This window comes from Seriola dumerili, unplaced genomic scaffold (assembly GCF_002260705.1).
Source record: "Seriola dumerili isolate Sdu_G_001 unplaced genomic scaffold, Sdu_1.0 BDQW01000003.1, whole genome shotgun sequence".
NCBI lineage: Eukaryota > Metazoa > Chordata > Actinopteri > Carangiformes > Carangidae > Seriola > Seriola dumerili.
The window spans coordinates 677,920-705,570 of NW_019174258.1; the positions used below are offsets into that span (position 1 = coordinate 677,920).

Consider the following 27,651-nt stretch of genomic DNA (forward strand, 5'->3'; position numbering starts at 1 on the left):
TGCTGACAGCAGAGGTTTTAGACTCCTGCCGGAGAAGCATAATGTAACATACACTGACAGTTAGCGTCAACAGTGCCAACATCATGGCAGGAGCAGCTGATGTCAGCAACTCCAGTTTTTTTTTTTTTTTTTTTTGGTGGGGGGTGCGGGGGGGTTTTTTAAAATTTTTTTTTTGTTTGACTTGTTTTTATTTCCATGCATTTTTTTTTTTCTCTATTTTTCTTTATTATCTTTTAATTAATTTTTTCTTCTTTCTATTTACTCTTTAAATGCTTTTGAAGGAAACAGGATCCTAGGAATGGAGGAGATAAAATATTACTGGCTGTGATCTTTCAAATACATCAGAACCTGCAGAGTTGGTAGCTTTACTGTGCTATAAACACATTCTTCGTAGTCCGTGGTCATCCAGAGAGACAGTTTGGTCAAAAAGGAAGCAAGAGTGTTCTGAATGCGATGGTAACCTCCAAGCATGGGTATGAGGAAGTGGCAACAAAGGAGGGTGGGAGGAAGAGAAATGCAGTGTGTAAGGACTATGGTAGGCATTTCATCAGCTACATACTTTCTACTCAGCTTTTCATGTCCCTGTCAGACCTCAGCTGGCTGGGGAAGCACTGGCTCAAATCCTTTGGCTGAGTGACAACCAAACCAAACCAGAACTTCTCACCAGAAAGAGAAAGATCTTGTATTTCTGTATATTTTAAGGTGTGCAAAATCTCAAACATTCTGAGGCTACATTCGCACTCTTTTTTTTTTTTTTCCTCTTTCTCTCCTTGTCAGACTCATTCTTACTCATGGCAGTCTCTTCTATAGTTGCTACCAAATGTGATGCTACTTCCCTGCATTAGAGCGCCCCTCAATGGACAGTTTGACCTCCTGGGGGATGAAAGAGGGCCTTGTGTGGCTGGAGGTGCTTATCTGAGGGCGTGGCCCTTCGTCTCCCTTCATACTGTATCTTTGGAGGCCAGGTGAGGACCAGCGCCTCTGAGAAGCACCTAGCGCTGCATGCATCACTCCCATCCCTGCCCCTGCAAAAGCAGAGCTCTCTGTGTGCAAGTGGTAACTGCTCTGGCTCCTTGGATGCTCTGCTGAGGTCCTACTTGGTCTGATGGGCGACTCAGTGTGCCCAACAACCCCCAAATGTGTGGCTTCCTCCTTATCGACCACATCTTTCTCCCCATCCCGCTGTCTTTCTCTGTGGATGCGGTCTATCCTGAAATGAGACTGAGACCGTGACTGCTGAGGGGCAGGAGGCCCCATGAGCTGGTGACCAGGTCCTGATGTAGCTTTGGTTTTGCTCATAGTCCTGGACAGGTTCTGCTGTTGCTGTTGCTGTTGTTGTTGTTGTTGTTGTTGTTGCTGCTGCTGTGAATGATGGTGTTGTTGTTGTTTCTGCTGTTGTGGCTGAAGCTGCTGCTGCAGCGTGATGGACACACACACATCTCCTACTTGCAGGTGATGGCAGGCCAAGCCATAGAGCTGGGCTGTACGCTCCGGGCTGCAGGAAGACCAGCCCTGTCCGAACACAAAAAAGGGGTGCTCTGGGGGCACATCAATGGTCACTTTGCTCTGCTGCTCGCCCACAGTAAAGTGAAGCGACACGAGACCTGGTCTCTGCTGGCTGGCACGGATGTCCACCACCATGCTGGAGTCGATCTTAAGCCCCCCACTCACTTCGGCGCTCCGTACAAAGTCCTGAGTCTGCAGGTCCTCCACACGCTTCAGTTCCCCAGTAGCCAGCTGGATAATGGCCCCCTTCATGAAGTGTGACGGGTTGCAAGGAGTCGGGGCGGGAGCGAGGCTTGAAGCTAAGGCCTGAGTCACATCTGCTGTAGGCTGGACCGGAGGATGCTGTAGAAGCTGCTGCTGAGCTGTGGTCGGCTCCACTCTTTCAGGGAGGCACACTCTGGCTGAAGAATCAGAGGCTTTAAAGCTTGGGTTAATGGAGGCCATGGTGGTAGAGGCATGGCTGGCTGAGACATCATTAGCCTGTCCTGGGTAGTGTTGCTGTGGTGGCTGGGGCTGATGCTGCGGGTGATACTCCAGGGGAATAAGAACTGGTTGTCCATTGGCAAGCACAACAGCATGGCCTGGTTGTCCTGTTTGCTGCTGGAGACCGGTCACTCTGGGGTCACTGTAAGTCGCAGGTTGCACCGTGTACGCAGCCCGGCTGGAAATTACACCAGTGTTCTCTCCATGGACATCTCTGGCTCTCTGGGCACCCTGAGAGAGGTTCAAGGGGGCAAAGGAGACCTCTTTCCGCACTCCACTAACTCCATGGCTGGAAGAAGCCAAACGACCAACCACCTGCTGCACCTGGAAGTTGATTAAAGGAATTAAGAGTTAGTCCGACAACTTTTAAATCTTCTGAAAACACACAGAACAACACACAATTTCCAAAAAGACATCCAAGTGTTTTCCCACAGAAGCCTGAATTACAGCATTTAAGTATGAAATGTGTGTGTGGTTCAGTAGATTACTGTATGTTAGCTATCTCTTCGGTCAAGCTCAAACTCCCTCCAACACACAATTTATTCTCTTCTCTTTGCTATTCTCATCAAGATTATGATTAACTTAAACGTCCTACAGAGTGGGAAATTTGATTTGAGCTTTTCACCCATATTGCAGTCATAAAAGTAGAGACAAAATTTCTTTCAAAAAATACACAGATGTGTTAATAAAAATCAAACAGGGTCAAACAAGGTTCATAAATAACAAACGACATCTTTAGTATGTATATATATATATATATATATATATATAGTCTCGGTTGAAAGTTTTGGCACCCCGGAATATCTTCAGAAACAAATAGTGCTTAATGTTCAGTGTTCATGTGACCTGAATTAACTTATGAAGGATGGTTTTACAACATAAAAAGGGGGCTGATTGTTTCCAGCTTTTTTTCACAATGGCAAAAACAAGAGAACATCAGAAATGCTTTTATCAAAAAACATACAATTCCAAGACAATCTCCAAAGATCTTCAAATCCCTATTTCAAAAGTTCATATTGTTTCCAAGAAGAAATAACATAACATAAAACTGTTAAGATGTTTCCAGGACATGGTGCTGAGAAAGAAACTCAATGAGAGAAGTCTGTGAAGGTTGGTGTGGGTTGTGGAAAAAACACCACACAAGACATCTCAAGAGCTTCAGGCTGACCTGGAGCAATCTGGAGTGGTGGTTTCAACCTGTATCATATGCCACACACTAAACCAAGTAGAGCTCCATGCGCAAAGGCAAAGGAGGACACCACTATTGAAAGAAAGGTGCAAAAAGGCAAGACTTGTGTTTGCAAAAACTTTGAATCGATAAGCCACAGTCTCTCTGGCATAGTGTTCTATGGACAGATGAAAAGAAGAGCTCTTTGTGAATGCAGTGCATCAGTTTGTTTACAGGCGACAAAATGAAGCCCATAAGGAAAAGAACACCCTACTTACAGTAAAACATGGTGGAGGTTCTATCATGCTCTGGGGCTGCTTTGCTACTACTAAAGGCACTGAATATATTAAAGGAAGGATGAAATCAGATTACCAAGGCCTTTTAGAGCAAAATGTGTTAACCAGTGTCAGAAAGTACGGTCCTAGGCGAAGGTCTTAGGTGTTTCAGCAGGACAATGACCTAAAGCTCACACCCAGCAGCAGTAGAGTTTTTGCAGAACATTATGATGTCACAGTGAAGTTGACGTTTGACCATTTGGATACAAAATTTCATCACTTCATCATCACCTCAGACATTATGTTTTTGCGTTTTCCATCCATCCGTCCGTCTGTCTGTCTGTGCATACATGCATCCGTCCCATTCTCATGAATGCAATATTTCAGTAATGCCTTGAGGGAATTTCTTCAAATTTGGCATAAACATTCACTTAGACTCAAGGATGAACTGATTAGAGTTAAGTGGTCACAGGTCAACATATGTTGGATTATTCTAACACACTATAACCTCTGAAAAAGCATTTGACAGTAGTTAATTTTGAGTGTTATATTTTTTCTACTTTAATTTCTGTCTATATAAATGTTATATGGATATTTTATTCCATGATCAACATGAGCATTGTTTCAAAAATTGTTGCCTTTAATTTAAATGATTGAGTGGGTGATCGAGTGATTTTCTTGTGTGTTTCTTGGTGTGAAACTTCTTACCCTATCAGGCGTACAGTATGTAGACGCTTGAAAAAGAAAAGTAAACTATGGGTATAAATGAACATGTAATCCGGATTCTCCACCTGATATATCATTTGTTATTCATTAATTGTTATTTTCAAACACTTCAGTGTACACTTACAACATGAAATTTTTAATAAAATATAATCTGCAATGTGTAAAAAATATCAAACATTCCACGATGAGAAGCCCCCGATGTTTATCATGTAGAACGATTTTGCATCTCAATGGATGTTTATATCACCACTGCTAAAACTTGGGTATACTCAGAATAACAGGAAAACATAGGTCACATTAGAAGGTCATCAGTGTGTCTTACCTCCAGGTCGCTGTCTGGAGTGCTGCGCTGACCAGGTGAGCTCCTCTCCTCCAGTCTTCGGTTCTGCAGGCCTCTGTCTTGGCTGTGATCCTGTGTTGCAGAGCTGAGTGCCATCAGTGGCAGACGTGCATTTCTGGCAGTGAAGATCGAGTCTGGTACGACCTCCCTGGCTCCCTGCTCTTTATCCCCTCCATTCATCTCTGGTTCATTCTCCTGCTGGGCACCGTGGGGGTCTCTGGTGGCAGTGGCAGCCCTGGCGCCCTGAGGGTGGTAGAAGACTGGCATCCCTCGAGAGCTGACCTCTGTTGCAGGCAGGACTCCTACAGTACCAAGGTGCTGCTGGGCAGCTTGCTCTGAAGGTAGCATGAGTGGGACACCACTAGATGCTGCAACTTTGGCAAAGGTATGAGAAGCTACCTGGGCCTGGGGAGGTGGGGAAACAACACCTTCCTGAATGACAGATGGATAGGGAACAAGGTGGGATACAGAGTGGGGCTGAGGGATGGTGCCTGAAGGAGATATTAATGGTCCTGGGACAAAGCCAGGGGTCAGAGCATAAGGTACCGCTGCATAAGGTGAACTAACAAACTGTAGAGAGGAATGAGGGATTTGGGCATAACCAAGAGGAGGATAGGGAAGGCCTGGATGTTGCAGAAGAGGAGAATGAACAGTGTAGGCTGGAGAGATGTGGCTTAACACTGGGTGAAGACTGGTAGGTGAGTAGGTAACAGATGGAAGAGCCACTTTGTAGAGCATACTGTACTGGTCAATGGGCACTGCTGGTATGCCATCAGAATTATCCACTCCATAATGAAGTCCTGGCTGAGCTCGCAGCCACTCTCCGGATGGGGTCCCTCCCTGAGTGTCACTGTTGGCTGCAGAGTTCTGGATGGAAACCACTTCATCTTCTCCAATACCACCGCCAGCAACACTGCCACCTCCACTGCCACCACCCCCAACTGCAGCCCCACCTCCCCCAGTCCCTCCAGCTCCTCCGCTGTTACTAATTGGGAGGTCCCTCTTCTTAGGAGGCAGGCACTCCTGGTTGCGCTCCTGAGCTGGTTTCATTGCAATCCTCTGACCAAGTGAGTAGCTTTACTGCACTGCACAGGAACTGAGACTTGCAAGCCAGTCAGCCTGCACAGGAACCAGTTCTGAAATCACCTGGCTGACCTCGTCTTCCAATTCACCTAAAAAAAACAAAAAATCAGAAGGGCATACTGACTCATCACACCAGGGCTAAAATCATACCATCTTTGGCAGCAGATATAAACCATTAGACTGGCCAACCAAAAACTACACCTGTCCGACTCTGACCTGTCTTACTCAATTCATTTAGATCATGAAATATCAACAAGTAGTGAAAAATGCCACTTTCAAACTTCCTGCATCCCATGGTGATGCCTTATAATTGCTTTTTTTTGTTCAGCTGTCCAAAACTCAAAGATATGTCGTAAAGTATCATAGATGACAAAATTAAACAGTAACTTGCCACATTTAAGAAGCTAAAACCAGCAAATATTTGACATTTTTGCTTGAATAGGGGCTGAAACAATAAATTGATTGACAAAATGGTAGCTGATTATTTTTTTTGCAGCTCTAGTGCAGTGATATCATTGTAATCAAGGGCAACATATTAGTATAGTATCATACCATATGCCTGACAGACCTGTGATTCCCACTCTTAATTCACAAGATGCCATAATCATCTAGCTTTTCAGCCTAGTATATCTTTGAAAACATTGGAAACTCCACTGGATCTGAAATTTAAATTTCCACATTTAAAAAAAGCGGCACAGTTTGAAAATTCACTATCACTGGAACTACATCCCTCCTTTTCTATGTGCAGTGTAAAGGACAACTAAACTACAACTTCATCAAGTTGTGCATCACAGAATTTCAGTAAAATAAAGTTTAAATGTACCAATTTACATATTACATGACTTGCTTACTGCTTACACTCTCAGAGTTACCTACTGGTTTTTGCTGTAATTAAATAATTTCTATTCTAACACATGAGAGACATGTTCCAGTACAGCTGATCCACTACAGTCCTGTTGGCTTGGGTTTTTAATGCAGAGGTGTACGGCTGTCCTGTAAAGATGGACCAGCAGAAGTAAACAGAAACATGTGAAGTTATTGAACGTATTCGGATTTACTCATTTATCACGAAAATAACTTTGAAGAAATATTTCGTTTCGTTTATATCAGCCCACGAACCAGGCTCGAGTGGGTTCCTGGTTTCACTCAGCACAGTTGTCCACGGAGCCGAGTAATAAACTTGCTTCCTGAATCGTACCCATGAGAAGCACTAGATAGGAAACGCCTGCTTTAGAAATGTAGTTACAGATTTAATAGAGTTTTCTTCCAGTTGCCGCCACACTTCACTTCAGAGTAACTGTTTACCGTTAGCTAGTGGCTGACTTGGCTAAAGTTAGCTAGCTACTTGGAGTTATCATTTTCTCGTGAACACAGAAAAGTGACAGCATGACACTTCGTACACTAACACTAAATGAAGACGATGAGTTCAAATGATAGCTGTTGTAATCTGAGCCCATTTAGTTATCACCATTATTTCTCACTGGGCAGGTTCAGGCTGGTTAGCTACACGGCTAACACAGCTACAACTGGCTACATGAACTCGACTCACATCTGCCCATAGCTAACATGGCACTGCGCATGATGCCTGCTGCATAAGCCTCCGATTTGTCTCGTTGTGTAGACGTACCTCCAAATGTCATCGCGGACAGGCTTTTCTTTGTAAAAAGTTGATATGCGGAGGGACAATTGAAGAAATCAAGGCTAAGCAGTCGAGCCCATTTCGAAGGCCAGCAGAGGCGCTCACCAATGACGTCACCAGGTTTATTCAATTTCCTGTTTTTTTTTCATGCACAAAAGCCCAACACGTCCACAACGAGAGATCAGTCAGCTTTCAGTAAAGCAGTATTGTTTTGTCCTTTCTACATCTAAATACAGTGCAAATAAAACACTCAGTGTGTCCCCTGACAGAAACTCACTACTTGTTTGCTTTTATTGCATAAATATAATGAAAATAACTCAGTCAATGAACAATCCTGCTTCAATGCTTTTAGGACCAATGTGAAGTGTTGTTCAGCAGGGGACGCTGCAACCACGTGCAATGAAAGGATTTCACGACAGTAGTTTCATGTAGCTGCACCACGCCTTCTACGAAAATAGGCCATTTCTGAATACTTTAAGGTATTATAGTAAGTATAATGAACGTGGATGGAGTTGTAGAAACTTATACATGATGCAACCCAGCATGTCGCGTTTATGTAGTCTACGTCTTGATAACTAACTTGTTGACATTTTTTAGTAATTTAGTGTGCAGTAAATGGGATGTTTAATTGCTGAATACACTCGGTACCACACTGTAGTACTGTACCTGTATGCACCATGACTACAATATAAATTAAAATGATAAAGTCTTAAAACTTTGCCTGTACTCCGGTGGTACCAATTATTAACAAAACCCCAAACCAGTGCACAAGCAGTAAACATGGGGTTTCTAGAGGTCCTAAGGGTCTGGAGCCTTAGGTGCAGATGTTTTTACATTTCATAGCAGCAATCCCATTTATATGTTATAGTTCCAGAGCCCTGATATAGTGCATGGCTTAATGGGACACTACAACTGAGTGATGTGAAATCCAAACAGAGGATATGATGGTCATTATCTTCTCGGTGACATTGCAGTCCACGTAGTGTTCATATCAGTCCAGTTATGAACTATTATAGTTACCCTCAGCACCAATGTACCTGTTGCAATATTATGGCCGTTAAAGTGAGCAAATCATGCATCTTCCATATTTAAAACTTCTGTTAACACAGTTTAAAAGAGCAACATATGCACCAGCACAAATTTCACACACCGTTCTGTTTTTCTCCTGTTTTGCCATGTAGTCAGATTTCTTCTATATGTACTGAACTGTGTCTTACAAAAACAGATCACCTAGGATCACCATGAGACACATTGAGAGTTAATATGTGATTCATTTAGTGTATGTTAAATATGAACATCAACATTAGAGAAAATTGACACAAATATTAAATGTAGAGGCGTTTTCAATTTTGTGATATGGATATATACCCTGCTTGCCTGGATGTACAAATATTCTCATTAATTTCACTTAAACTCAGAGAGCAACAGTGTATAAATTGGCTTGTTGAGTCAGGTTTAAAGGTTTTCAGTTCAAATGTGTCTAAGCATGAGTCTGAAAAGAGCTTGCAGGGCTGAGGCTCTTGTGTGGAGTGAGAATTGCAATATACACACATCATCACTGCTTCTTGCCTGTTGTGATCACGAATTTCAGACAATCTTTAAACAGTAGCAAAGTTAAGTCTCAGCATTCAGTCTTAGAAGAGTAATTGGACAAACCCTTCTTTTTATTATATATTGCTTGTCATTTTGTACTACAGTTGTACTGTCTTACATTGTTCCACTTGCTTTAATGACAGAAGAATACACTGTAATTGTAGGTTTCGAAAGATGCTAAGATACTAATAAGTGCATTCTGATCAGCCGACTTCGAGTGGTACATCCAATGAGATCAACCAAACCTACCTGTGCATGATCCATGCCATTCAGTGTTTGGAGATCATTTCTCCTTCCTTTACTTCTTGTAGCAGTTTTTTTTAATCCCTCACTATTTTTTGTTTGCGGTTTACATCAGGAGGTATCCTAATTGCTAATATAGCCATGCATGCATTTTAGAAAGATTTGATCTTTTCTTTAAGAGGAAATACTTTAAAAATTCCAAGAATCATATTACTAAGCTTGACTTGTAGGATGTAGTATATGTAATCAATCATTTTAATTGTTTTGAATATGACTGCTACTACAGCTGTGTTTTTTGTTGTTACCCATCCCTTGTCATTGTACAAATTGTGCACAAGAGCCTTTTTGGCAGATAATAACATCCCTTGTAAAATATGGCAGGTGGAATGATCCAGTCTGTAGCAGAAGAAAAAAACTTAACCCTTGTTATATGATGTAATATGTCCATGAAACTGATCCTAGTGAAATAAAAGCCAAAACGCAATTTCATTTGAAAAATAATGTAATGATTGGTTACTGGTACACATTTGAGCCTTATTTTCTGTGAGGAAAAACAGCTTCAGTGCAGTACCTCTGAATTTAACTAGATTTGCAGAATTGATAAAAATCAGCAATTTTAGTCAACAGATAAGTCAACAGATTTAGAATATAGTTACAAAAAATGGTCAATCTTCCCAAAAAGGCACAGGGGATTTACAGTAGCAACTATATCCCTCTTAGAGAACATTTGCATAAATGAATAAATACATCTGCTGGTGATCAATATCAAACTGTGCCATGGTGGAAGCACAGTCATCATACAATTACAGCAGAGTGCAACATTGTGAATTAGTGGGAAAACAGCATATAAATATCTCTCCATAAAATATAAAGACTAAATTAAGGATAAAAGTTATTTAGTACCATTAATCAAAAATATTAATTGGAAAATTTCAAGCATATACAGTATTTATAATATTTGCCAAAATTATATTCAAAAACCACCTTGAAACAAACTATCCTATATATTGAGTTAAATGTGCAATGAATAGCATTTAGGAGAACAGGTTTGCACTCACATTATACACATCTATACTAAAAAAAAAAACACCTGAACTAGTTATTGCCAAATAATCATGAGTGTATCTGACTATCACTGGAAACTGGTCAATCTAGCATCTAAGGATCAATACCCCTGTGTAATTGTAGGACAGACTCTGTCCAACGGTGTTATACTACAATTACACAGAGCTTGGATAATAAATGCTGTGTTGTTATTTTAAGACATTAAGGTATTACACACTGCTTGTTTCTTACCAGTTTTTAAAAAGGGGCTCTGGATGACTGATCCATTTCACCAGATGCGTCTCAAACCAGTCCCTAGTTCAGCTGCTAGTGAACTTCCTAGGGAGACATTTTTAAGGGGTCCAAATGCCAACATATTTGCAGAGTACTGGAAGGGTCACATGTTTGCAGACACTATAACTATCTTGACTGGAAGTACAGTAACTTCACTGCTTGTTTTCTATTATAGCACTCCTCTATGCAGAGCAACATGGAAAATGAAGAAAACACAAGGGATATTACAAAAGTATTGCTATAGCCACATACAGTATGTTGAATAGTGTGTACAGTTAATGCTACCGTTCTTTTGAAGGCTTTTCACTCTCTAGTCACATTGCATATTGAAGTGAGTAGACAAATGACCCTTACTGTCATTTCATTTGGAGATGTCAAAATTATACACAGGGTGTAGTTATGATACTTGCTATCCAGGTGATTTTACGCAGAAGTTTTTTCATGTGCGGCCTTGAAAATATTCACTACGTACTTAACTAGGGACCGGTTTGAGTCACAGCCCTCGTCTGTCCCTTTGCTTTCAAATATTTACCCTTTCAGGTACTGATAATCTGAATAGTTTCTCATCAGAGCCTTACCAGAAGGCCTCTAGTAAAGTTTAATAAAAACCCCTTCAAAAGAGAAAAGGAAATATCTACCACAGATTGAAGTCCTCACAGCTCCACTTTCCTCTAAGTATCACCTACATTATGATACTAAAAATATAGGCCCTTATCTCTGCTTGAAAAATAGAGTACATCTACAAAGCAAGACCCTGAAATCACACTATTTGCTACTTACAGCGAAACCCCAACACAACCATTAAAATATGGGCAACTGGAGCAAATAGCATTAAGTTTGTGCGAACCCCCCCCCCCTCCAAAAAAACGCCCTGTTACATTCAACCAGGCCAGATCCTTTTTGTTTTTACCACAAAGTAAATACTTGTTAGCAGTGTTATTTTCTGTCCCTCTTTCTGAAAAAAAGACCAGGTAAAACATTGCATCTTCAATTAAATTTCCTGGAAGGCACAAATTAATGGAGTATTGGGAAATCAGTGTTCAGTGAATTGCATCATTGCTGCTGCAATAAAAAGGAGCATTTTCTAATTTCAAGTATCATTATTCCATTACAGTGAAGAAGTCTTACTGTCCAATGAGAATTCAAAGCAAGAACAACTGATAGCATTGCTGTTATACACATACTTAAATAGTTGAATTTCAATTATTGCTTTAAAATGTGCAGTAAATCACAGGTAAGTCTTAGAAAGGGAGTTCTCAACCTTATCTCAACTCAATATTAAAATCTTGAAAAGCAATCCTTGTGTGGGTCATAAAGTAAGCTCAGCAAAAAAAAAGCAGTTGACAAGAGTAGACAAGAAAATGCATCTATAATGAAGATGATGATCTTTCACAGTCAGAGGACAGCTCACAGTAACAACTCACTGGCCAATAAGGAGGATGCACTTCAGTGAATCTGAATTCCTCAGCTGTAATGGACGATAGACAACACTTTAGTTTAGAAATTACCTCAGATTTTGATGCAGCATCAATGGTGCAAATTCTAGCTTATAAATAATTAAAAATCAGAAGTCAAAAGTAACATTTTTCTATTTCTCATTTTCCTTCTTGGTATTTAAGAAAGACGCAATAGAAAATAAAATGATTAGTTGTTAAGCAGACCTGTACTGGGCTCAGAAAAGTGAGCCTGAAAGCCCCACATCCTCAGACAGTGTCATTAGCAAGAGTCTCTGTTGAGAGCCAGATCCTTGCCCCATTCAGAAATTTGCTAATGGGCGTCCCATGGACAGTGCGGCGGCACAGATTTCCCATTGGGGTGAAAGGAAAGGAGGAGGTAAGGAAGTCTGGAGGTGTAGGGGAGTCATTCGGAGAAGAGGCCTTAAAATACATTCTCCTTTGGTCTAAAGGGGGGCCACTTGGGCTGGGGAGTGGCGTGGTGCCCGGACTGGGTCCCTTATACTGCCTGAGCTGGCTCTGCAGTATCTCAATTTCATCGACCAGTTGGGAGAGCTTGTGGTAGGCGGTGATGGGGCCTCCTTTGGGAATGCAGGCTTCAGGAACCCAGCGAAGAAAGAAGAGCTTCCAGAGAGCCACGTGTGAGGGCATGAGCAAAGGAATCAGGAGGCCCTGCTGGTCAGCAGGTTGAGAGAACCAGTCCCTGAAAAAGCGCTCTGATGGGCTTTCGTCTTTCACTGGTGAGAAATCAGGCTTCAGCTCTGACACCAGAGAGCCCCGTCGTGGCAGTGCATCCTCTCCACCTTTCAGTCCATTACGCAAAGAGGCTGGTGTTCCTCGCAATGTGGAACTGTAGGTTTTTTGCTGGAAGAAGGACACAGCGTTGGATTATTTTCACTAACTATCTCTGTGACAGACTGCAGTAGCAGATTTAACAGCCAAGGATCACTCAATCCAAGTTCTCACCTTTCCACCTGCATTATCAAATCCTTATGGCCTAGAAACGTCGACTATAGCAAAAAGAACAATTTATTTTCTGCATGATAGTTCCTCTTCTGTGTGTGTGTGTTTTCTAAAACTGCTGATGAAACCACAACAGGCTGCCCATAAAATCTCAGCAGCAATAAACAAAAACTGCTGACTGGATGGACTGCCGATGTTAAACATTTACTCCATCAGAAATTCTATGTATTTCAGCAGAATGCAAGCAAAAAACAGTAATACCGACCAGCCTGAATTGTAAGAGAGCAGAAGACTGAGCCGACCTTTATCAAAAATATCTACACATCATTACTGATCCTATTCTGACCTTGAAAATGAGAATTCTATGGAGCAGCGAATACTATTAGTTCAACAAACCAAAAAGATGGTTGACCATAAAGAGGAATGACAAGTAAAGACCTTACGTCTGTCATTTAACATGGCTGAAAAACCATGAAACCAAGGTTGAAAGCCTAAACTGAAATTTAAGTCTTTGTAACATATCCATGGTAGTAAAAACAAAAGGGTATATACATTTCATAACGTACTTGCTGTTACTGCTCTTATAAACTTGTAAAGCTCAGCAAGTTACATACCTTTGTGCGTCTGAAGGTTTTCACTTCCCCATTTTGAACACAGGCAGCTCCTTTGCCTATGTACATGGGGTTGTTAAAGAGGGTTTGGTTTTTGGTGGAGAACTGCTGTGACCAGTCCCAAACAGGAGGGAAATACAAAACCTGGTCTTCTCCTTGAGGGATGGCTTTATTCTTGGCAAAGTCCTGCAGAGTAAAGACAACATCATTCCTTCTCTGCACATAGTATTAGACAAAAAACATTTCTGTACACCATGAAAAAACTTCCAGACTTGAGATGACAATCCATAAAGGTAAACGAAAAAAAAACATAATTTGCTTTTGTCATATTTATTGGTTACTTTCCTAACCGCAAGCTGAATGTTACTCTATTTGTGTGCAATGCATTGCACTCTTTCTTGTCAATTATCTGACACCCAGAAGGAAATTATAGTCTCCAACATCAAGTGATACCACAAAAACATGTTGCTTTGTTACACCCCATCACCTGGAATTATAACATGTTTTTTTACTCTTACTCTTTCCTCACACAGACACATAGATTTTTTTTAACATTCTGATATGTCTATTACAAGTTAAACTTTTAAACAAACACAAATCAGATATTGTTTTTCTTGTGTACAAATCTTTGTTTGCTTTCATTTCATCAACTACCATCTTTCCAAAGTTTTACTCTCATTTAATTGAATTAAACATATTCAAAAATGTGAATTAACATATTCAAGATTATAGTTGAATCTGTTGCATTTGGTGTACAGGAACAAAAAAAAAAAAACAGCACTGATTTACTGTGGCATTTTCACGTATAAATATATGTATTAAATTAAACTAAATAAATAAGAATGCAATCATATGCATGTATCCCTCACCATTAAGTGCTGTGCACGCTGTTTGGGAGAGTTGAAGAGGAAAGTACTGAAGAGGGGGATCCACATGCTGTCACTCAGTACTGTCAGATAGGCCTCTGTGAACTCAAATGCTGCTGGGTATTGGTTCATTATCTGCCACACGCAGTCCAGGAACAGCATGAACAGTGGGGACTAGATCGAGAGAACAGAAACAAACACCAAGAATCATGAGTATCTCAGGAAATCATTAGGTCAGCTCTCCTATGACTGGATTAATTTCAATTTGCCAGATACCTCCTCTTTGTCATTCCTTTTTAAGTGGTTGCATCTGTCCAAGAAGCGATGGCCAGCCATCACCCACTCCTTCTGCACCAAACTCTGGAAGCCAATGAGGCTGCGATAGTGAGCGTCCAACATGAGCTGCACCAATGAGGACACTACACAGCTCAAGTCTCTGTCTTCTTCCTCTGTACAAGTAGAATCAGAGAAACCAAAATCTTAAAACAGGCTTTTAGCAAGGAAAGTATTTTCAAGGTTGATGAGATTGAAATAAAAAAAGTTAAATTATTCTAATTTGACCACAGTATTTTTTAGATGTATTTTGGCTGGTATGCATAATCTATTTAAAGCCAAACATCGCTAGAATATCACAAATAATGGACCAAGAACACTCGTTCATGCGCCATGCAAGAGTGAAGAGTACAGAAAGGTGTTGCTTCATGACTGCCTGGCTTTAAACACAATGGGAACAAATGACTGGTGAAAATAACTCAAAAGGAGAATGTTTTACCTTGGAGAATGACTGATGCATTCTTTCCATCCAGGCAGTAGACTATCTCAGCTGATTGTTTCAAAACAGCCCTTAGGTCACAAGTACAAACATACATGTTAACTGACTTTGAAAAACATGGAGTGTTATTTTCTAAGTAACCAGCTTAGCCTCCATAACTTTACACTGAAATAAACTAAATAATTACAGGCTAGCCAGGCAGATGACAGTAGCCAGGTGCTAATCAGCTCAAATGTCAGATGGGCACCAGAGCAAAGATTTCAAGGCTGAATAATCCTGCTGACCAAACAAGTAACTCATCTCATGAGTGTATAGTTACACTAAAAAGACAGAAATATTAAAAGATACATACAATGACATTTCATAGAAACATGAATAAATATAGTCCAAAAACAAATATAAAATGACATTTTAATATCATCTTAAACTACTACAACACTGGTAGTTTTATAGAGCTATCATACAGTGTCAGGTTGTTTACATACCTGACGTGCTCCAGCCATCGTGAGTTTTCAATGGAGGAAAGCCACCTCTCCTCAGACTCCTCAAAAGGATCTGCACATAATCAAAACAGTCAAATCATTTCAAGAAACTTATTTTATTTCCACAGCAAAGAAATGTGCATTGATTTGACTGAACACAGAAGCTGAATATTACTTTTGCAAGGGGGCTCACCTATAACACAGATCTGCCTAGCTTTGACAAAGGCACTCTGGATGTCTTGGATGTTAGGCAGGCACTTGTCCAGATCATACCTGAAGACATCACTTCGCTGTGGGTGGCTTTTTGTGATGGCATTAAAGACCCTACCACAACACAAGGAAGATGTTGATGACTGGATTAGAGATGTCTTGTCTCATAAACTAAAAATATATGACTAAATTTATAACAAATAATGACGAGTCTCAGCACTTTTATATCCCACTGCTGCAGCTAACCATCTGCTGGCAGATACTGAATTCCAGTGTGAGAGTAAGTAAGAGAGAGTAAAAACATCATGTCTAATTCATGTTTTAAATCTGAATGAAGCAAAGAAGCATTACTTCTGCTCAATCTTCTTCTGCTGTGCTGGATCACATATGCTGGCCATGCGGACAAGAGCGCTCCCATTGGGGTGATTCCAGCACCAGAGCTATGAAAAAAAAGGCAAATAAATCAGACATCGATGAGTTAGAAAGTAAAAGAGATGCTCTGATCAACTGAATTGGATGCTACTTGGACTTGGCAGATAGGGATTACAGATGACTACACTGGTGGCCCTTAAATTTACTAACAAAATAACATTATTTTATATAGTATATGGAGTATAGTTATAACAAATAACTGAAAGGGAAAAATGAAAGGTGGTCCTAAGCAGAGTTTGACAAAGGGCACACATTTAATGGAGATATGAGAGCCTAGATACTCACAGGGATGCGATTATCAGTGAAGAATAGTGAGTGCCGCTTTAGATCTTGATCTGCCAGAGAAACTGGGACCACAGTATACTCTGGAAGACTGAAGAGGAGTTTAAAGAGAGACTGGTGTTACACAGAAATTCAAACAAGATTATAAAATTATTATTAAATAAACTGAGGAAAACACATCCAAGAAAATGTATTTTCGTGTTTCCCACAACTTTCAACTTTACAGTTAGAAAGTGACATCTTAACGTAGAAAATGTAACGGAAGCACTGTTTCAGCCCCACGTGATTTGCACAGTTTGGTGCAAGCTACTATTATGCAAGCCTTTTCTCTGATTCCACATAAAACACTGTTCAATCCTTACTGTGAAACCCACTATGATGTCACCACTGAACTCAGATGAATAGCACGTATTGTCTAAAATAAACTTGCAGGCTACACTGAGACATTCACAACATTTTTTCTTGACAAGTCACTCATGAAATAAGCAAAAAGGCGCACAGTGTAAATATAGTGTCTTGCCAAAAAATACCAAGTATGAATAACGAGTGAAATTTAGAGTGTCCGTAACAACTAAGGCAAACTGTAGGAGTTACGGACTTGCTTTGTCTACAACGCCCATCATAAATTGCCTACAAAAAAAAAAAGAAAGAAAGTGAGTTGAAAACCTTGGTGAGATGGTATAATTCTCATTGATGGAGCACACCCTCCACTCTGAAGCACCCGTTCTTTTGATCTCCCGATCCCAGTCAGATGGACGGTCAAAAATAGGGGTCTGTATTCCTCCTCGAGGGGTGGAGCCATTGACTCGCTCCTCTGGAAACATAAATACACTTTTGAGATTATTTCTTGTTTAATGCAGATATATTAAATGTGGACAGTTAAATTTGCGAATCATAGTTGATTAACGGTTACAGAGAAAGACAGTGAAAGAAATATGGCATGCTATAGGAGTACCTTTAGATTCATGGTATCGCCGTCCTTGATACTCAAAGCCAAACAACAAATGAAGATCAGCTGGATGGGAATAGTGGGCGATAGCAAGGCAAACCTAGAATAAAAAGAAGGCACTTTTATAGGATATACAGTACAATAAAATAAAAGTACATTTGAATGGTGGAGTCAAACATTATCAAGGCAGATTAGGTTTCATCACAACCAATCGGTTCCCCAACTCGGGTTCACTCAGAGTGCTAAATGAATTCTGAGGCATGTTCTTTAACCATGCAGACACAAGAACAAGTGAAACCTGGGAAAGTAAATGTTTGACAGGCTGCTGCTCTGAGTTTACAGGACTGAATCTCTCTGTGGCCCCACTAGAGTCACACAAAGCAGTCCATTCAGTTGTAAAGCTGTGAATAACACAAGAGGACACAGGAAAAGTGTGTGTATGTGTGTGTGTGTGTGTGTGTGTGTGTGTGTGTGTGTGTGTGTGTGTGTGTGTGTGGTGTGTGTAGTCAAGGCTGCTCCCAACTCTGTAATTTCCAATGGCAAACTAGGCTATTATAGACTGGCTTAATTCCATATGTCACAAAGAAAAAAAAAAGACCTGAGCCCCATTTTAGGTTCACACTGTAATTACATACATAGTGTTCATAAATAGACTCACAAGGAGTGAGGGAGGATAGACCCATTTCTATTTAGTGTTCTATATTCTTTTGAATGCAGTAGGATATACAAAATAATATTTTTGCAATTTTGATTCAAAATAAATTAATCTGTGAATAGAGACTTGTAAGACTCAAAGTAATGAGAACCTACTCTATGCAGTACCAGCCTGTAATGTTGCTGTAGGTATGTGCTGTGGAACTCCTAGTCCTCTAAAACCTACACAAAAATTGCTCCCAGATGACATGAGAGGAGATCAGAACTGCAACTGTGTGCATTCACATTCATGTGCTTTTCACTGGTATACTATAAAGAGATATACAGCTCCCTGACTGTAGTAAGACAACAGAAAGCCAAGAACTTTGCACTCATGTCTCAAGTCACAAATACAAATTTACTTCCAGTGTTTCCCTAAATCCAGATTTCATATTTTTAAACACTGCATCAATGCTTACAGAGTATGAAAAGTCTGTGTGTTCATTTTGTTACTGTCGGCTGTGTTTAGAGGTGAATAAGTACACCTATCAAATAGTCACATGTTCACATGCAGGCTGTGTTCAAGGTGACAACTTCCTGGAATGTTTCTATTAACATTTTCCAAAATTACCCAAAAGAACTCAAAGGTCAAGGTACATTCAGTCCAAGCCTACTGTTAGTTATCACAATAATTCAACCCACTACACAAATGACTATTTTAAATGAGGAAATGTGTGTTTTCCTGGCTACATTAAAAGGTGGGCAGCCCCAATTTCTATGCATGCGAGATGCTTTTACCTGATTTTAAAGTGAATGCCTCTATATGGTTGAGTCTACTTTACTGATAATTTCTTTTAATTTCCCTTGTGGTTAGCCGTCTTCTGAAAGTATCACCAATCCTCTTAAGATATCTTCACATATCAAAACATTATATTGATATATAATAGTATTGAGGTATCTGGTCTAAAACATTAATGATATTTAATATGTCACCATCCTCCAGCCTTACTTAAAAATGCAACATTTTAGTGCATGCCAACCATAAAATCAATCTCATCACATTGACCTTCTTGGACCCTACTGAACTGAGCTACAATTTGAAGAATGAAACATCTGTCCCTCCAATCTCTCTGAGCAGGAGATGAGTCAGAGCCTTGCTGCCAGTTGTGTCTACAATCTAGATCATTCTCAGTTTCCTTTGCCTTGAATGGCATTGTTTGCAATGTCTCTTATTCATTGTTTGGCTAATGGCCACACTGAAATGCCCTTAGGTGGAGGGTGAGTAAGTAGCACATAAAAGTTTGTATGATATAAATATCCTTGTTACTGAGGAAGTGGTCACAGCACTGCGTGTAGCATGTGTATGTAGTGAGCTCACGTAGCCAGGAAAGGAAAGGAAAGGTTTGGTCAGCAACAACCAACAGTGAAATGGGCAGAGGAAGTTGAGAAAAGGGAATGGTTAATTCTGAGCAAGAGGTATTGACACAAAGTTATTACTTATATGCTGAAGTCACTGTGTGTACAATTTCATATGATTAAAGCATCTTACAAATTATTGTGATGGCACAAACTAATTGTGGTGAAAACCAATGAGGTATATGAAGATGCATCTCCACTTCCGCCCACTGTAAAAAAAATTAACCAGAACTATCTCAGACACTGATGCTGCAATATTGAACTGGTGATGTCATTTGAGTTTGCACAGTAGTGATCAGGGGATCAGAGGGGAAGTGAGGTAGCAGTATTTAGTGTTTGATGCTACCACAAGGGGTGCCAAAGTCAGTGATCAGAAATTTCACATAGTGGCTTTAATACCCTTAAATTTCAGTTAGGTTATTTTTGTTATTTTATTTATTAACTCTTTCATCCATTCATTCACAAATTCCTTTTTTTTTTCTCAAAGTTAGTGGTAGACTTAAGCTCCAAATCCACACTAAGCGGATACTTTAAAAGCTTTGAAATAGCCATCCAGTTACTGAAACTCAAGATCTTACTGATCTCAAATAAACTGGAAAAAGTTTATGCATCACTCACCTTTTTGGCACTCTCAGGCCCAGCCTCATCAAAGCAGAACCTTATGATGCGCAAGTCTTTGCAGTACAGGATGAGCTCAGTGGGGTTAAACTTCAGCTTCTGATTTGACCCCAACACTTTCTTTTTCCCCTTTGTATCATTCACTGTGAGGAACAAACAAAATACTAATAGAAAACTTATGCACATGTCAAAACTTAGGTATGCAATATTGAATTTTAAAGCTTCCCTTTTGGACAACAGGTATTAAGGTCACCTACAAAACACTCAACATATATCTCCGCTCAATCTTTTTTATGTTCTGCATTTATACAAAACAGTAATCCATGACCTTTACCTAAGCATATACCAAAATAGATCTTTTAATAGATTTTAATTCCAGGTGTAAATTCAAGGTGTAAACCATGGCACAGATTACATATTGTATGAAGAAACAAGCAATAATGCCAAAATATCACTTATCAGCAGAGTCAAATTCATTTTATTTCTTGATGCTCCTATATTTGTGCAAATCCCATAATTGTAATGTTGTCTTTAGTAGCCCAGTTCTAACAGGTTATAAAACAAGCTGAGTAAAACAAAGCCTCATGCTTCATCACTGTAACACAACAACTCTTGCTGTGGGCAGTTGCCCTTGCACTGTCAGCAATCGACAGCTATGAGATATTTAAACAAGGCTAATCCTAGCCAGACTGCACTGCCACTAAACACTGCCTTAGCTGTGACATCACTTGTTATCAGATTGCTGACCAGGAATGAACAACAAACGAGACCAGTCACCCAAGCTGTCAAAGATTAATGAGGAGAGGACTGGGCCCATCTAACTTTAATTCTGAGTGCAGAGCACTCTTATAAAATGACTGGGTTAGGATGCTGGATGTTAGCGCTTTAAGAGCTGCTTGATTTTATCAACAGAAATTTGACTGTGTAATATTAAACATCTGATAAATACACTTTCAAAAATGGTAATATTAGCTTGCTTTTTTATTTATTCAATATCATTAGGAAATTAATAGTTTGCAGTATCCTGGTTACTGATCAGACAGATAAAACATTTGGGCTCTGATTACCAGATTTATATATGTGAAAGTCAGTGAACATATCTCTGTGATGGCAGCAGCAACCTGTGAAATGCTTCTTCACAAAAAAATGCCACTACAAACGTTGGCACCAGATGTACCTGTAACTACTTGTTCCAGACAGGTCAGGGGGATGTCGTGCTCTCCGAGCAGCAGGTGGGACAACTGGGACTTCTGTGGTAAAAGCAAACAATAAAAATGTACATGTGACATTCTGTATGCAGTTCTATTACACCCATAACTCACTAAAATATCGTCTGAAATACTGGTTGGCAGATCGAGTTAATTTCCTCAGGCCAAGCAATGATCAGGTTCCATTTTCTTATCACAGCAACAATCTGCAGCATAGCTGGAAATGACGTCTGTTGTCTCACTTCTTGTGCGATATCATTGACAATGTAGTGCAGGAAAGCACACAAGTTTTCCTTCTTCCTTGCCAGATGCACTGCACATACAACCATGCTGTGGAAATACAAGCATTAAAGCTATTCAGCAGTGTGCTGGTAGCACCAGTGGGTGCAAACATAAAGCGATAATTATACCTTCTTCCTTTCAAGCCTGCTAAAACTTTAACACTGTTAAGAGCTGTAAGAGGAAGTTAAAACATTTTGTTTTCACACTTATGGTATCAAAATGACAAGACCTCTAACCAACTGCATTAAAACAGCACTATGGATTTGAACTACTCCCAAGAATGGCTAAACATTCACAATAGCACAGTTTAACTGCCTTAAAAACCGCAGTCCACACACATACCTGTTTAGGTGGGGCATCCTGAGGGATGAAGGAGACCTTAAAGTTGGTGCATATCAACTTCCCCCAAAGATCATCCTGACTGCTTTCAGTGCTGATGCATTTCCTCACAAAGTTTACCTCATTAACTACTATCTCCCCTGGTGACAAACAAAACAGAAAAAAGATGTTTTGTAAGAGTGAAGTGAGTGTAAAGTCTACAGTCACCTACTACAGCTCAATGAAGCACATAGAAACTGAAAATTAGAAAGAAAAAGTAAAGAAAACAGATTCAGTACTTGCACTGTTCTGCAATGAATTTAGAAGAATCCTGTTACCATGATGAAAAGTGGTATTTGCAGTCCTTTTCCTATTCCTCAAAATTTGTTAAATAGCCAAGCCAAAATGTATTATATGTTTTATCATCATTTACACAATTTATTTTCAAGCTTGTTATTTGAATTCTGATGTATAATTATTATTTATATATGTCTGGTTTAGAAACACACTGCTTTGCAATAAAACCTATCAAAAATAATTGCTTTTTATTATTGCCATTTATTAGAACAAAGACTGCAAAGGATGAAACTTAATCAAGTCGTCACATGCTTTAAATTGACATCAAAACCTGTTATAGTGAAAAAACAAGTTCAACTAGTCTAACAGATATGATCTGTTGAGCATTAACCAATGTGTTGTTTGTTTTATTAACATTTCCCTTTTGTTTTAGTGGGCAGGAAGAGAAATGACAGCAACATTTCATAAGCTTCCTAAATAATGTTGGTTAAGCTTAATATGCTTAAGGCTAACAGAAAAATGCACAATGCAAATGCATGGCTTTTGAACCTAGCTGCCCTCTTAAAAACAACATGGCAGTGATAAACTTTGGGATTCTTCAAAAGCATAGCAGAAAATATATAAAATCTTTGTATATCAATAGATATGAAAGCTAGCAGGAAGCTGAGGTCGTTTACACATATCACATCTTGTAATCTTTGTGTAGCATGTTTGTGAAAGGCTATGTTGCAATACCAAAACCCAAATGGTTTAAAAAGTTGAAGCTACATTACTGAAGGTGCCTGTTGGGCAGAAAAAAGCCAAGTGGTCCCACACACCCATAGTTTCTGTGATGATAAGTGAGACAGTCACTCCCTTCAGTGCCACAAGTAAGTCACATTATAGATATTGCCTCAGCTTTAGTCTAAATAGCAGCTTTTCATATTCCATCTTTTATGAGTAACATGACCCTTGTCTCTTGACATGATGACAATACAATTAATGCATAGGCAAAATGTGGCTATAAAAAGGTGCCCCAGGCATTTTTAAAAAGATGAGAACTGGGGCAGCAGGGTGGTGTCCTACAGACAGTCACTTCAAAGCTCTGCCTCTGAGCAGCATTCAGCAAATGTGCAGTATGTTAACAACAAGGAAGCTGATCATGGATTCGTGGAAGTGGAACCTGTTTGTCAATCCAGCTCCAAAAGCAGGATGGTGAGGGAGCAACAACCCTTAACCCCTAATAGTAAATGCTGCTTGGGAGTGGATGGAAAGTTTGTTTTACCAGCAACTACACAGGTAGTCAATTCCAATTTTCATGTTGACTGTGGCCTTGATACACTTCACTTAAGTGAAGCAGGTTTGAAAATAAAAAAAAACTTAAAAAGTGTCTGGCAACTAAAATTAAGCTATGGTTCAAGAGTTTCTACTTTCAAAAGACATTTCTGCATAGTTACTAAAAATAACACACAACAAGACACTATGCAAAGGGTGTGTCAAGCCACTCCCATGAGGTTTCCAAGTCAATGTCTCAGACTTTAACCAAAATAAATAATTTACATGAAGACTTTCCTGCTGTTCCAGTCATTTAACTAGCTGTGCTTACTGTAAGACTCTGGCATCATAATGCTAAAATATGCATTACTTGGCACAGCTTAAAGGAATTAACAATTTCATGTCTTAAATCAACTTTTATCATAACCCTTTCAAGCAGTTGTTTCCTGTAAAAAAGGTAATTCCCATGACTGGCAGAAGTGGCTACTTCATGGAGAAGAGGAACTGTGCTGCAAAGAGCACTTTACACCAATCTGCTGCTTATGCAAATATCACTGGCAGGGGTGAGGTTTCTAATTCCTCATGAGAGGTTGCACTTGCATTGTGAGAAAACACCTAAGAAAACAACCGAGCAGCAGTCTGTAACTGTAAACAGCAGGCAGAGTTCTGCTGACTGACAAATATATTGACGATTGATGGTTCACAATTACCAACTGCCAATGCTCCTGATAATTTAAAAAAGAAATGGCCCTTTTAATGAATCATTTTAAAATTTGTATCCAGTAGTAATGTCCACAAATTAATTCCCTTGTTCATGTTTAACTTTTTGAATTGTTAAAGTCAAACAGATAGAAAATACAATCTGCTCCCACCAATGTCATTTTTGAAACTTTGAGTTGATAATTAAACAGTTCAAAAAGAGAGAGTGAAAACCAGTAGTACAAGGACTACAGTTGCTACAGAAACTCTGGGAGGGAAACAAGTATATTCAAAGCAGTACAGGTGGAAGCAGAGACAGATAGAGAGTAAAGAGGGCACAAACCCACTCAGGATGGAGAAAATTTCTATAAAACGGGAGGTTTCTCATAAATTTACACAGCATTGTGGAGCCTCCTCTCATGTCTCCTTTTTCTGCTGTGGGTAATAATTTTTCAAGCTGCAACAAATGCTAATTTCAGTTGACTTTCCAGAGCAGTACAATTTTCACCTATTACATTACCTAATTGAATTTACTTAGGTTGAGACTGATTGCCATGTTTGCACGAGCTGAAAGTCTTGTTAGACCAGTCTAATTAAACACTACCAGCCATGTGAAACATAAATAAGATGACTTATTATACAAGTCCAAATAATGAGCTTCAGCCAATCATTCACAATCAGATCTAGTCTTTGAGCCCTAGCTGTCTAAGGCAATGCGACACTGACTCATCTGCTTTTTGATCAAACACTTCAAACTTTTTTTGGTGCTAACTATTCTTAGGATAATGCACAAAATAAACTTACCTGGAAGTAACTTAGGCTCCAACTTTTTGATAGGCGGTTCAATAGTTTCCTTCACATTAGTCTGCAGAAAAAGAATAAGCCACATCAGATTTAATTAAACACCAACTCAACAGATGGTTAATGAATTATGGAAATAAGGTGTCATAACAAGGTGGAGAGGCTGGAAAAAGCATGAAATATTAATTGCTTCTAGGTGTAAAACTGATTAAATAAGGGAAGTCTTTTAATAGGGCTTGCAAATTCCCTATACACCTAAGATTCAGCTGTGGCTGTCATAAAACCATTTTGAAACTGTCATGATTTCTTTTGGTGAATTCATGTTGCATAAACAGTTACTGCAATCAGTGATGATAAGCCTGCTGCAGGCTCTGTTTACAATACTGGAAGGATCCAAAGATACACTGCAGTCAACAAATGCTTTTAATATAGCATCCATTAATACTGCTCACACACTTACATATACAGTGACATTACATAAGTATTTGGGCAGTCATGTGTTGTTCATTGTTAGCTGCACTACAGCACACTGATTGCAAGTGAATGAATGACTAAAAAAAGTGCTGAATTTCAGGTTTAAGAGTGTGAAGGGTGGGACTGTAGGTATGAATTTTTTTACATTTAGGATTATGTATAAAAGGGACTACAGCTTCGACACGGTAAACAGATGTAGATGTAAATATCCTTAAATTAAACCTAAAAGGTCAGCACCTTAACCTCAGTTATTGTTCTATTTAATATTTAATATGCTGGCATGCACAGCCAAAAAAAAATCTACGACTGCACTCTACATGAAAAAAGAAAATTAAATGGTCAAAGCATATTTCCTTACACAAGCAAAGTGGTAGAGCTTCTAGATAGCAACCCATCTCTTCAAAAAGTGTAAAGTCCATAGAAAAATGAAGAATGCCACTGAGCAGTGTCTTCAGTTCACAGTTCAGTTCTGGGTTAAGTTGATTAAATCTGCAATACATTTGATCCTATTTTGAAAGCATATACCTGGACAAAAATATAACATGACCCTATAAATAAAATTGACTTGACTACCAAGCCCAGAGCATGCCCACCAAGCCCAGAGCATGCCCATGACATTATGATGCTAATTTTATATTAGAATACACTGAATGTCAACGGAAAAATGTTACCTAAATACAAAACACTTCCCAACACTGACCTTGCCCATACAAACACTGGTTTTGTGTGGGTTGCTCAACCAGCGTCTGTAAGCAAAGCCTTTCACTTGCTGTCTGCAGAGGTGCATGCACCTGTTGGCAAAACAAGCATGCCGAATCCACAGAGGAAGCCAAATTATAGCTGAGTAATTATTCTCCTTCTCCAAATGCTGCCAGATTCCCCATACAGGTTTCAATTCCAAGTTTTACAGGAGCAGGAAGAAAACTCTTGCCACTTCTTGCCACCCAGTGACATTTCAGTTAACATTAACTTTGAAGTAGCATAGGAAATGCAGTCTGGTTAGGCTACATGCTTCTGCTTTTTTCAAGCGGGGTACTGTTGCAAACTTTAAATACTAAAACAGTTTTTTTTTTGTTTTTTTGTGCTTTGCTACCAATACAACACAAGAAGTCAGTGTTTCTTATTATAATCTTGGCCACACGTCAAATATCAACTTTCCTTCCGCAACACCCCAGTCACAAGTTTAGCCTAAAATTAATTCAAGAAATTACTTGACACTGTATTGTGACCATCTACCGTGACAAGTAAACACAACCCGCAAGCAAATACATACCTGTACAGGAGGAAGATAACACTTGAAGGTTGGTTTCATGGGTTTGACAGAGAACATTGTTTATGTCCGCCCTCTCGGTGATGTTCCTGAACGGGCGCCTGGCAAGCGCTCGGCTGCTGCCAGTGAGGAAAAAAAGACACAAACCAAAAGGAAACCTCCAAGAAAGTTTGGGTTAGCCTTTAGCTGAGTAAATCCGAGATGTCCGAGTGTGAAATATTCATCAAGACAGACTGGGCGACCGAGGGCACTCCTCCATTTCGATAAGCAGTCAAGTAGCAGATTAGGCTCGCTGGCTGAAAAAGTTGACAGAAGTTAACGTTGAGACGTCGGCGTTAGCTTCGTTAGCTAGCTAGCTTAAAGTACTACATTAAGTTTATAAATGTCGTTCCCACGCAGAGGTAAAACAATGTAAATAATTTAGAGCCCCCGGTTGTGTGTCTACATTTTCTTTCCACCTGTTACTGTGCTAGTTACCCTCAGTGGCTTCCTCAAAGTCTAACTAATTCAGCCAAACGCAGTACCTGATGCTGTAAAGGACTTAACGGCCATGTTTATAAAGAGCCGAGGTCCCGCCCTGCTTCCGGGCTCCGCTGTTGGGCTATATTTTTGTACTGAGACTTTCTTTCATCAAACTTTCTACAAAGCTGAAACAGGACACGCAAAAACTCTGCCCACATCATAACCTAAATGAATATCCACTATTGCATGTAGTTGTAAAAATTGATAACCTTGTCATTTGAAAGATAAAACAACGATTATTTTGTTAGCATTCAGCAAGTACACCACCCATGGACTACAACTCCCATGAGACCTTGACACGACTAGAGGCCTGCGGTCGTGCGTCATCTCTTTTTTCTCTTTTTTCTCTTCTTTCTTTTTTTTTTTTTTTTTTTACAGTACTTTTGTTTCACAGAATATAGAAACTCTTGTGACAATAACAAACTTCCATTTATAACACTACCA

The 27,651-nt window shown here is 39.7% G+C and overlaps 2 protein-coding genes across 2 annotated transcripts; both read right to left on the bottom strand.

Annotated features, from left to right (window-relative positions):
• Positions 1-774: 774 nt before the first annotated feature.
• Positions 775-7,288, bottom strand: atxn1l (ataxin 1 like). Its single transcript, XM_022744978.1, has 3 exons — positions 7,209-7,288; positions 4,481-5,670; positions 775-2,313 (listed from the first exon to the last, which is right to left on the bottom strand). The coding sequence occupies exons 2-3, from the start codon at positions 5,546-5,548 to the stop codon at positions 829-831; spliced, it is 2,553 nt and encodes an 850-aa protein (XP_022600699.1). The 5' UTR covers positions 5,549-5,670; positions 7,209-7,288; the 3' UTR covers positions 775-828.
• A 2,252-nt stretch (positions 7,289-9,540) lies between these two features.
• On the bottom strand, positions 9,541-27,248 carry mtmr10 (myotubularin related protein 10). The gene is made up of 16 exons (XM_022741385.1): positions 26,689-27,248; positions 24,945-25,005; positions 21,915-22,051; positions 21,260-21,332; positions 20,083-20,225; positions 17,422-17,515; positions 17,133-17,280; positions 16,470-16,557; positions 16,104-16,192; positions 15,736-15,866; positions 15,546-15,615; positions 15,061-15,131; positions 14,565-14,737; positions 14,292-14,462; positions 13,426-13,608; positions 9,541-12,712 (listed from the first exon to the last, which is right to left on the bottom strand). The coding sequence occupies exons 1-16, from the start codon at positions 26,743-26,745 to the stop codon at positions 12,098-12,100; spliced, it is 2,304 nt and encodes a 767-aa protein (XP_022597106.1). The 5' UTR covers positions 26,746-27,248; the 3' UTR covers positions 9,541-12,097.
• Between the last annotated feature and the right edge of the window lie 403 nt (positions 27,249-27,651).